General features: G+C 42.0%; 1 protein-coding gene across 1 annotated transcript; it reads left to right on the top strand.

Moving 5' to 3' along the window:
- The first annotated feature begins 94 nt into the window (after positions 1-94).
- Positions 95-1790, top strand: Nmd3 (60S ribosomal export protein NMD3). The gene has a single exon (XM_037412446.2). It carries the CDS (start codon positions 197-199, stop codon positions 1730-1732), a length of 1536 nt encoding a protein of 511 aa, XP_037268343.2. The 5' UTR covers positions 95-196; the 3' UTR covers positions 1733-1790.
- The last annotated feature ends 9512 nt before the right edge of the window (positions 1791-11302 follow it).

Raw genomic sequence — 11302 nt, 5'->3', positions numbered from 1 at the left:
TTATATTGTTTATTATTTTTCTTGATGATGGGCACTTTGTGGCGGCAGACGGCGCGAGATGCGCAGTTGCTAAATCATCATCATCATCATCACTATAGTCTTTCTCTGCGTTATGGCTGCCGGTGTGCATGGTAAGTGAGAGCACGTGTACTTTACAACCTGTATTGCATCTATACGAAGTCTACACACGTTCGTCATGGAACAGCCCATCGAAGCAGCCGCCTCCGGAGGCGAGTGCAGGATTCTCTGCTGCCAATGCGGTCTACCGATAGAGCCGAATCCTTCAAACATGTGCGTCAACTGTCTTCGCAATCTCGTTGACATCACCGAAGAGATTCCTAAACAGGGGACAATTTACTTTTGCCGTGGTTGCGAGCGCTATTTGCAACCCCCTGCTCACTGGGTTTACGCAACCCTCGAGTCGCGAGAGCTCCTCGGTCTGTGTTTAAAGAAGATTAGGGGTCTCAGTAGTGTGCGGCTGGTAGACGCCAGTTTCGTCTGGACGGAGCCTCACTCCAGACGCATCAAAGTCAAGTTGACCGTTCAGAAAGAGGTGGTTGGAGGCACCGTGTTGCAGCAGGTGTTTGTGGTCGAGTTCATGATCAACCACCAGATGTGCGACAACTGCCACCGACGGGAAGCCAAGGATTTCTGGCGGGCCCTTGTGCAGGTCAGGCAGAAAGTGCAACACAAGAAGACTTTCTTTTACTTGGAGCAACTCATACTGAAGCACCAAGCACACAAGGACTGTCTCAACATAAAGGCACACCACGACGGGCTTGACTTTTACTTTTCGAAAAAGGACGAAGCTCGCAAGCTGGTCGACTTCTTTCAGACCATGGTGCCTTGCAAGTATATCATGTCGCAACAGCTAGTTTCGCACGACATACATTCTAACACCTTCAACTACAAGCACACTTTCTCAGTGGAAATCGCCCCGGTCTGCAAGGACGACGTTATATGCCTCCCGCCTGCTGTAGCAAGGTCCTTGGGCAGCATGAATCAGATATGCATTTGTCTCAGAGTGACAAGCGCCATACACTTGTTGGATCCTGCCACGCTTCAGGTTTCGGAACTCTCCTCGCAGCATTTCTGGCGGCAGCCTTTCGGTGCACTGTGCACGCCTAAGCAGCTCACTGAATATGTCGTCATGGACATAAACTTTGTGAAGGATGTAGATAGGACTGTTTTTGCTGGCCAAGGAAAGCTGTCCTTCAGGCACGTCCTGGCAGATGCGTGGGTCATTCGTGCCTGCGAACTGGGAACTCATGAGAATTACATCCACACTAAGACTCACCTGGGACACCTGCTGAAACCGGGTGACTCTGCCTTGGGTTTTGATCTCGCAAATGCCAACATCAACGACGCACATTTTGAAAAGCTGAAGTCTGAGAAGATTCCAGAGGTTGTTCTCGTGAAGAAGGTGTACGGAGACCGCATGTCTCGTTGCCAGAGGCGCCGCTGGAAGCTGCAGCGCCTTCAAGTTGACATGGAGACTGAAACCAGCAGCGTGGCGAGAGACTACACAGACTTTCTTGAGGACCTTGAGGAGGATGCTGCTTACCGTCAGAATGTCAACATTTACAAGGATAATGATAAGATCGCTGTTGACACTGATGATGAAGATGGTGAGGCACCACGAATCACTCTTCAAGAAATGTTAGATGACCTTCAATTAGAGGATGATCCGATGGGAGATGGAGGCAACAGTGAAGACACTAACCAAGCCTAATGTATGCCTCAAAAATGCTGCTGTATATTCACGTCAAATACAATCTTGTTATTCACTAGTTGCATCTGTTCTCCTAGTAAATGATGAGATAAAAAATCATGCTTTTTTATATTTTTGTGCAGGCAAAGCAATTATCTTTATATATTGCTATGGGGCGCCACAGATGAATATAATAGGAAAAAGGACGATGTCTAGTGCAAGCTCGTGGAGACTGGGCTCCATATTGTATGCCTGCCTGTTTATCTAAAGTAAAGGTATTTTTCAGACGCCTTCTCCCCTGAACATTTTGGTGGAGGTGCGGGGTAGTCTCCGAAGAATCGTCGTTCTCATCTTGATCAGGCATCGCAGAGGCAGCCAAGGAACGTCTGCTGCATAAAATCGTCTTGGATGTTGACTGTGGGAAGACCTGCACTCTCCACCAAAATGTTTGAGAGACTGAAGGTTGTGAGAATGTAAGTGTCCTGCTAGGATTAAAAAGTTGAGTCCCAGTAGCAGCTACATCTGCATCTGAATCCTTCAGTGAATGGTCTCTGAAACAAAAGTATAGGAGGTTGTCTATTAAAGTTATGTGTGGTATTTAAATGGTAAAATCTTTTTAATTATGTCCCAAGATGTCTATCTGCTTCCATCAGGTGTTACATTTTCCCAACTCATGCTTTGAAGCACTGCTATCACTTATCCTCAAGTATTTTAACTAGTGATTTGGACCGAGCAAGAGAGGCTACATTTAAAATGAAACGGCATACAATCAAACAACACAGAAAGTTTTGAGCACTTGCATTAGTTTCTGGCTGTGCATTGGTTTCTGGCTGTGGACAAACGTGGTTGTCATACTGCTCGCAGTGTTCTCCTATTGCGCTCGGTTGGCTGTTCAATTAATGGAGGTTGTTCCACTTGTCGACCTCTGTAAATTGAACAGACAATGAAACGCTGTATCTGAACACTACAAGCGGTTTGACCACCTAATTTGTGGGGATGACACGGTGATTCTAAAACAAAAAAGTGCTGCCGGCATTTTCCCTTGGGGGAACTAGAGTAAATGTGTTGCAGAGTGGTGGGGGTATCGCGTGATTGTTGCGTGTTTGGGTATGGTTTGGTAATGCTTCTGTGTTATTTCGTTTCTATTATTCTTATTTATTGAACGAAGGAGAAGCGTTGCCTTCAACGTCAAGCGAAAACCAAGACGCCCTTGACAGAATTCCTTTCGCGTGATGCAGTGCCTACATATGAAGGGTGGCCAGCAAACGGTTGCGTAGCGCGAGCAGTCTTACAGGGAAAGCGTTTTTGTACAGCGAACGCTGTTATGAGATCACAACTCGGGTCACACGCAGTTGTCCGTTGCCGCCATCCCGGTGTCCGTAACCACATCGCGCGAAATAATAATAAAAAAATCCTAGCACCAGTGACACAGTGCAGCTCAAACCTGGGACCGCTGGCTGCCAGCCCAATATTCTACCACTGAGCCACATCGGGGCTTGGGACTTGTTGGCAAACTTGCGTTAGGCAGGCTTGATGTCGGGAAAGCAATCATGTTAATACAACTTATAAAGCGTTTTAAAACAGCGAAAGAGCAACCAGTCGTCACACAATGCGAATAGCGTAACGCGTGGGTCGTCAAATGCTCCAACCCATTACAAAAGCTTGTTCTTGTTTTATTAACTGTGGCGCATATGCACTTCAGCCATAATTCCTCATCGTCGTCAGCCATTGCATGAACCATTAGCACAAAATTTGTTGCAAGTGTTTAGCGGATACCATGCTTCTCAGAAGAATAACAAAAAATAACATAGTGAATGCCGGCCAACTACCCAAAAAATTGTGTTATTAATGCCCTAGTGGGTATCAAGCAAGTGTGCTTGCAGTAGTTGCCAACTGAGTGTTTTGAAAGGCTCTAAAAGGCCGCTCTTCTACTTTCACTGTGACTGTGTTGCGCCTTCCACGCAGACCTGACATTTTTTTGTACTAGCAGATGCTGCCTGTGTCAACTTTGCGAGGCGAAAGAGGGGGAGGGAAGCGACAGTTTTACAGGTGTGTTCCTGGGCCAGCACCAGACGTGAGCACATGCAGTAGGGGTGTGGACAGTGCCGATGCCAAAGCACGGTATCGTGCGGCTAAACAATGCTCTGCATTTTAGAAAGGCTGAATCGCGCAGCAATGTCACAGCGAAAGCTGGAAGAGCGGCCTTTCAGAGCCTTTTTAAAACGTTTTTGAGTAACTGCTACAAACACTTGCAAGGTACCCACTATGTCATTAATCATCATAATTTTTTATTAGCAGAGAGGCATTATTCGGAGAAATGAGGTACCCACAACACACTTGCAAGGAACTTTGTGCAATTTTTTTATTCTGTGGCTGACGACACTGAAGAATCATGCCTGAAGTTTTTGTAATGGGATGGAGTACTCGACGAATCACTTGTTACGCAATTCGCATTGTGTGGTGCCTATGGTACATGCTACCCTTGTGATTTCATAACAGTTTTCGCTATAAAAGGAAGGAACACTTGCCGACGACTCCTCCTCTAATCGAGGCACATTCAGCAGACAGCGGGGAACATCCACCGCTCCATGGCGATATTGCCCTCCCTGCCTTGCCAGGGCTTTCAATGAGTCATGACGAGCCTCTCACGCATGGCAAGCAACCATATATAAGCATTGCATGTCTCGGTCCTTCTCACCCCTTAGGAAGAAGCCGGACCGGATTCGAAATGTAGGGTTTTTCCTAATATATTTTTGGTTGAAGTTTTCTCATTTCTTCACTCTCACTGAATGCGTTCTGTTTACATTCAGGCAGTGGATCATTTGTTGTAGTGCACATGTTTGAATCATTTGCCTTGCACTTATGACGAAGTAAAATTGTTCTTGACATTATGCAGCCTTATGGCATCTGCTGTCATGTGCTTTGTAATGGTGGTGCATCCGAAGATTGTATTTAAGAGCTCCGCAGTGTGATGTAGTTGTAAGTTATGTATATAAGCTTCCCAGGTATTGTGCTTTCTTTCCTAGTATTTACATCAAAGACTTCGCTGGTAAACTGTGGACACTGAACATCTTTCAGGGGCTACCTACCTTGACAATGTGAACAGTAATTTTACAAAACCTGGAATATGGTACTGAAGCAATGACATCTTCATGTTCATATTGTAGCTAGCTCCAGCCAAGCTTGGATGGGGCTTATGAAGGCAAAAGTGTTGTCTAAAGTTGAGGCTCACGAATTCGCATATTGTAAACTTGCATATTGTTATCTGGCATTCGAATCTGGCTTAGAAAATGCAGAAGTTTTCAGTAACTACTTTTTCACACTCGTCATCCCCAAAGCTGGCTGTCATCTTCCCCTTTCTCGTCTGCCACAATCTTTCTTCTCATTTCCTGCATCTCATGAAGCCCACAATGTAATTCACAACCTGAGCACTACATGTGCTGGTCCTGATGGCATTCACCCAATTCACATGAAAATGATTGTGTCCACATGAAAATGACTGTTTCTTATATTATAGCGTGATGTATCATCAAACTAGCTTCAAAGTGGGCATTTTTTGAGTAGAATTGAAAAGTGGCACATTCATTTCTATGATTGAAAGGGTGATCGTACACTGATATCTATTTATCGACCCATTTGCATTATACCTTTTTTTAATAGAATTTTGGAAAAAAATGCTTGAAATTGTCTCTCAAAATACATCAATAAATTTCAGATTCTCTTTCTTTCCCAATATGATTTATGTGGAACATATTCTACCAACCTGACTTTGTTACCTTTAACTGAAAAACTTGAGAAAGCAATTGATGGAGCCTACTACACTGGTTCTGTTTTATATAGGAGTCCCCAGAGGTATTCTAGGTTCACTTTTTGTAATTTATGTAAATAATCTGCCAACTTGTCTTTCTGTTTCAGAATGCTTACTATATGCAGATGATATGACAATCATTAACAGTGATAAATGCCTTAATATCTGACGCAGAAACTAAGTCATAACCTTTCAAGCTTGACTGCTCAACGCTCCTGTAGTAAATTGCAAACCAATCCCACCTAATTGAAGCTTGTCATTGTTCACTGTCACCAGCATTAACATAATTAAATCGCGCCAATATTTCTAAATAAATTTACAATCAAAACAAATGATGAGGCTGGTTTCTCTGGATTAAACTAGACTGCCACTTGAAATTTTATTTGCATACCGCCTACCTACAAAGAAAACTGGCTAACAAGGCACACCTTTTTAAATTAAATACCTTTTTAATTAAATCCCACGATATTTTTTGCCAACTTACCTCACTTCCGTTATACTACACTTTTATTCATTCTCAATTACTTTATCAAATCTTGGGGCAACACCTGAAGCAGTCATGTTGTCTCTCATCAAACTAAGCAAAGTAATCTTCAAGTTATGCAAAGCAGTCCTACATGCCAACAACATACTAACGGTCCATAGCACTTTCAAATACAATCTAGGAATAGCATATTTTAAGCAAATCGATAATAGCTTCCTATGCCCATAATCCCTCTATAAAATCTAGTGAATTCAAGCTTGACAACGTTTGCATAAAATTGCAATTTCGTTTTATCTATAGTTTATATTAGCTATGATAAACAAATGGTCCACTTCTTTGAAATTCGCTTCTGAAATACAGTACCTTGTAAATCGAACCTCACACAGTCACACTCAATCGGCACATTAAAAAAAAGGAACTGAAAACGTCTCTTGCATCCAATCCACAATCTAGATTACTCCCGTTCCCTTTCATGCCTTCTCACAAGGTACTGTTCTCGAAGTATTAAGCCATCTTATGTTGCTGAAATTAGATGTCACTTGGTTGCTTTCTTTTTGTAATTTATTTTTCATCATCTTTCATCATGTAGTCATCTAAAAACTATTCACTTGATTGCTTTAATTTTTTAGTTTATTTTTCACTATCTTTCATTATGTAGACATCAAAAAACTATTTAGGATTGTTGAACTACCCTAATTTTTATGTTATCTAATTCTGACTTTTTTCTTTTTGCTGTTTTTCATTCTTTTTCTTAAGATGCACTCTTTTTTTTCTGCCTGCAGTGTATTTTATTGCTTGTTTTCTTTACTACTGTTTGCTATTTCAGTTTTTTCTACATTTACTGTTGAAGGTCTCGATGCAGTCTTGAGTATGGGACCTTCTTCTGTATAAACAAATTTTGTAATTCATTTAATGACTGAGCAAAGGCATTTTTTTCACTGATTGACTGAAAAGCTCCATCAGTGCACCGCCACAGTGACTAACTTACCATGAATCATGAAGTCAGATTACTACAATCGCCAAAAACTGATAATCCTACGAGAGACATCCAAGTAGGAAGTAGTGGGCTGGCAGGACTCCCTCTGAAACACTGCTGATGGGGCTGCACGTTCTTCCTTTCATCTTCACTAGTGAAGGAGGAGGATGATAAAACTTTATAACCTTATTGATGCCATGAAATGGGTCAGGTGAGGCGACATATGGGTTCAGGATAGATGATGGGCCCGCAGGGGGCTATAGGTGGCCAAAAGTTCGTGCGTTTGGCGCCCCCCATGGCCCAGCATAAGATCCATATTTTGTTGTCTGGTCATGAGCTGCACAAAGCAGCCTCCCATCGCTCCCTGTCTGAGCCCTACAAAGAGAAGATTCAGCTTGTTTGGACAATGGCGACATACGTGATTAAAGCCTGCTCACAGATTTGAGCAGAGATGGCGAGGGGGTAAGGCGTCACCCTGATGGATTTGGGAATGAATGAACTGGGAAATCAAGATGCCTGTGAGGAGTCTGCGCCAAACTATTTGCTCAATCTGGGATGATTTATGGGCTGGTGGGTAGATCATAGGGCAATGTAATTTTACGATAGGCGAGTAGGCATTCGCGTAAACTGCAAAAGTAAGGCAGAGCACCCACCGCCCGGTTTACGAGCGCATGAACTTGCTCAAAGTGGCTAACATGAGCGACATATGCAACAGGCACATAGTACTAGATGGGAAGTACAGTGGAAGCTTGCTTTGTGTGCTCTGGGCTTCAGTGACATTACACTTGTTTTGATGTGGCATTTCAACAACTAATGCATTGCGGGAACACAACACAGGCTCATCTCTAATCAATGTAGCTTGGAAGAGGTAGTATACATGCTGACGAAACTGTTTATGCAGATTAAAGCTTCACAGGAGTGGTTACTTGCATGCTGTCTACTTTTTGGGATATGTTTTGATGCTTTTAAAATGAGCAGTGCGAAAATTTCGCATTAGGCTATACTGTACACATATCCTCGCACGGGTTTCACAAAAGGTTGTGGATAACAACCTGATGCTGCAGAAATTTCTGCCGCTCTCGGTAGTTAGATTTCCTGAAATCATCAGAGCAGCTACTGATGAGACTTGATACTGTACAGTGATTACATCCGTGACACCTACCTTTTATGGGAGTTCAAAAGAATTCTGTTGTGTTACAAACTTTTCTGGATTCGTTTTGCTGAACATAGCTCATTGTATATGCCATGGCTGCAAGCATTGCAGTTTGCTCTTCTCCATACCTGGTAAAATGGAATGCAAGTGCAAATTTTTCTGAATGAGCTTTTCCTGGGTTGCAGTTGTAACAATGGTACTTCAAGCTTCACAATGAACTCAAAGTTTAGAGAACAAGTGCATTTCAGTTAACATCACATAGTTTTTTTATTGGAATAAAACAATGCTGCTAAGTACATCTCAAGGAGAATGTAGCACAGACATTTACAAAAGAACAAGATGCATAAATTTATTTTATGAGAAGTACCCTTTGTTATAATACAGAGGGCACTAATCACACTCATAGATGTCAACAATTAAGGCAAGGAACAAGAAACATGACTAGTTTGTTTGAGTCTTCTGTTGAAAATAGGCTGCACCACGAATAGTGAACTCGCATGGAGCACTCCGCTTAGATGTCTTAAATACACACAGACATCAGCACCAGCATTTCTTCTTTCTAGTCTAAACCATGACTACTGACTGCGCTGTATTCGACGCTCACTGTTACACACTTCACAAAAGTTAAGTATTCTTCATTGAGAGTATGGACAGACGTTGCTAACTGCAGTGTTACCACTTCATACAGGAGTGCAGCAGCACAGACTTCTTACAAGAATGAAAGTTACTAAGAGACAGTTGTGTGTGCTGCCACGAGTAAAATAGCTACAGGACAGGCACTATTCTAGGAAAACACTAATAAAACGCATGAAATCAGTGTTTCCAGTAACGACAGCTGTATCAGACATCTCATCACAGAATTCAAGTTCTCTTTTAGGCAGTTGAAGGCTCACTCTATCAACCATACACATCTTGCATCAGGGATTTTGCATAATTAATTTAGGATTTTGTGTTTGTGTAACAGATAAAGGTGTGCTTGATGGCGATTTTCACTGCACCTTGCACTGGGACACGCATGTGGGCAAGAGAACAGACTGTGGTAGCCACGACCATCAGCGACCCTTATTTTGTAAAGGCCACATACCGATATAGAGATAGCCACTGCATGACCTTCACAAACTGAAGCTGCTTAAAAGGCAAGAGCAACTAAACATTTGCAAAGCACCAGTAGTGAAAGACCCTTGAACATGGTTATTGCGAGAAGCATTGTATCAGCACATGACCAAGATCCTGGGCTTTACTTTCCAGTGTGATATATAGAATGTTTAGGCACTGAGCTGTCATTTCCTAGTTAGTTCTGCAGCTTCAGTAGTCTTCTGTACTGCCATTCAAGTATGTTAACTTCACGGCTGTTCCGCTGGTAGAATTGGCGAGCAACCACTAGCAATGACTTTCAGTTTGTGAAAGTCATCGATTACTCTGTTGACCACTAGCTACGTTAGTGTTGAAAGTTGGTGCTCATGGAATTCTCCTTCCTTTGTCGGTCATGCTGTGAAAATGCAGCAAAGTCTTGTGCTTCAAAAACTATTCCATCACATCGTGTTGTCGATCCCACTTGTACATGCTACAGCCTAAGCAGAAGGGCAAACAAAAAGCTGATATGCATCATAGATGACTAGTTTGTCATATTGGAAATAATACTTTGTGAAATTAATTTAGTAGGCATATACTGCCACAGCTACAAAGCACATAGCTGCATTTTTTAAAAGGAAATTGATAACAACTAGCTGTTAACAAATCTGTGCAATGCCACGAGAAAAACGACGCAGCTCTACTTGCTTAACAAAATGTAACAATACAGATTACCTTAGGTAATGCGTCAATCTCGGTTCTTGTATACAATCAATCTGCTCAGGCACTTTTTACACACAATCCTATGCTTAGTTGAGTGACACACCACTGCCTGTGAAAGTTGAGTGCGTCAACATAGTTCACACGTCATAAGTAAGGTCTATAGACTATGTTACTCATTGCTAGCTTATTTTGTGCCAACTACATAGATCTACAGGGGCACTTACTAACAGTTCATCAGAAAGTGATGCATCATAATAACTCAGCCAAGGTATGCCATATAGTTCCTACGCAAACCGAAATAAAGTCCCAAACATCACAGTGTAGTTTTATAACAGTTCACAACCATATCTACACAAGAGTATCTGAAATTCAATGCAGTGGTTATTAAGGAGAAAACAAGCAAGCAAAGTGACCACTTCAGGCTTGTATGATTATAATCAAGCTGCTATATAAACCCTATTTAAGCTTATGTGCTAGGACAATTAATGGAAAACGATATTCACAGATAAAGATATACTTCACACATTTGCAGTAAACAAACATATAGTTTATAACGTAGTGAACAAGAAGTGGAATAGAGAAGCCTGATTTTTTTACAGCCACAACCACGCGAAGAATTCTCTGTCGGTTTCATGTGGTTGGCCCGAGTAGTGTGGCTGTGGATAGAAATCAAACTTGGCCTTATGAATGTGGCAGTATTACAGATGGCATAGGCTGTCTTCAGCACTTGTGACTGCATCTTTCTTCGAGTCTTGCTCGTTGTTTGCTGACACTGTGCGCAAAGCTAGCTTTCCAGAATGGCGATTGTCTTTTGGTGACACTCAGACACAATTTACAGTTCTTCTAGTGTTGCATCCGTGTGAAACAAGATTAAAACACATGATCTTTCATGGCAATGGCTGTGGTCAACCTCGGTGCTGTTGCAACTACTGCAAAGCACTTAATCTTTAAGGCCTACAGAATAACACTTATTAGGTACACTTTCTTGCATTTTGCAAATCTTACTGAAATAAACTGATATGCACAGCTTGCTTGTACTCTAACATACACCTAAATGTCTTGCTCACTGCTACAACAAACTTAACTACATATATGCTTCTGCTACTTGCGTTATGAGCATGCTCCATGCAGATTCTGTGCTACAATGATGTTAAATGTTTGTAATCACATGGAAGTAACCGAAAAAAAAAAGACTTTCATTACAAAAAAAAAAATAAACCAGGAAACAAGAATAGTCGCCCTATTTGAAAGACTAATGCCACATTTGTGCAACTGGCACAACTACTTCTGGAGAAAATATATCGTTAATCATTTCTCGTTAGCTGTAGTGGCCAAATCTCATCTGCAAATGGCACCTGCAAACAAGACTCTGAGCC

Source organism: Rhipicephalus microplus, chromosome 1 (genome assembly GCF_043290135.1).
Source record: "Rhipicephalus microplus isolate Deutch F79 chromosome 1, USDA_Rmic, whole genome shotgun sequence".
Taxonomy (NCBI): domain Eukaryota; kingdom Metazoa; phylum Arthropoda; class Arachnida; order Ixodida; family Ixodidae; genus Rhipicephalus; species Rhipicephalus microplus.
The sequence above is the reverse complement of the archived record's forward strand: the minus strand, read 5'-3'. Positions and strand labels throughout refer to the sequence as shown.

Bases quoted from the DNA above. Each gene is read 5' to 3' on its own strand.
- Nmd3 (XM_037412446.2), top strand. From the start codon at position 197: ATGGAACAGCCCATCGAAGCAGCCGCCTCCGGAGGCGAGTGCAGGATT.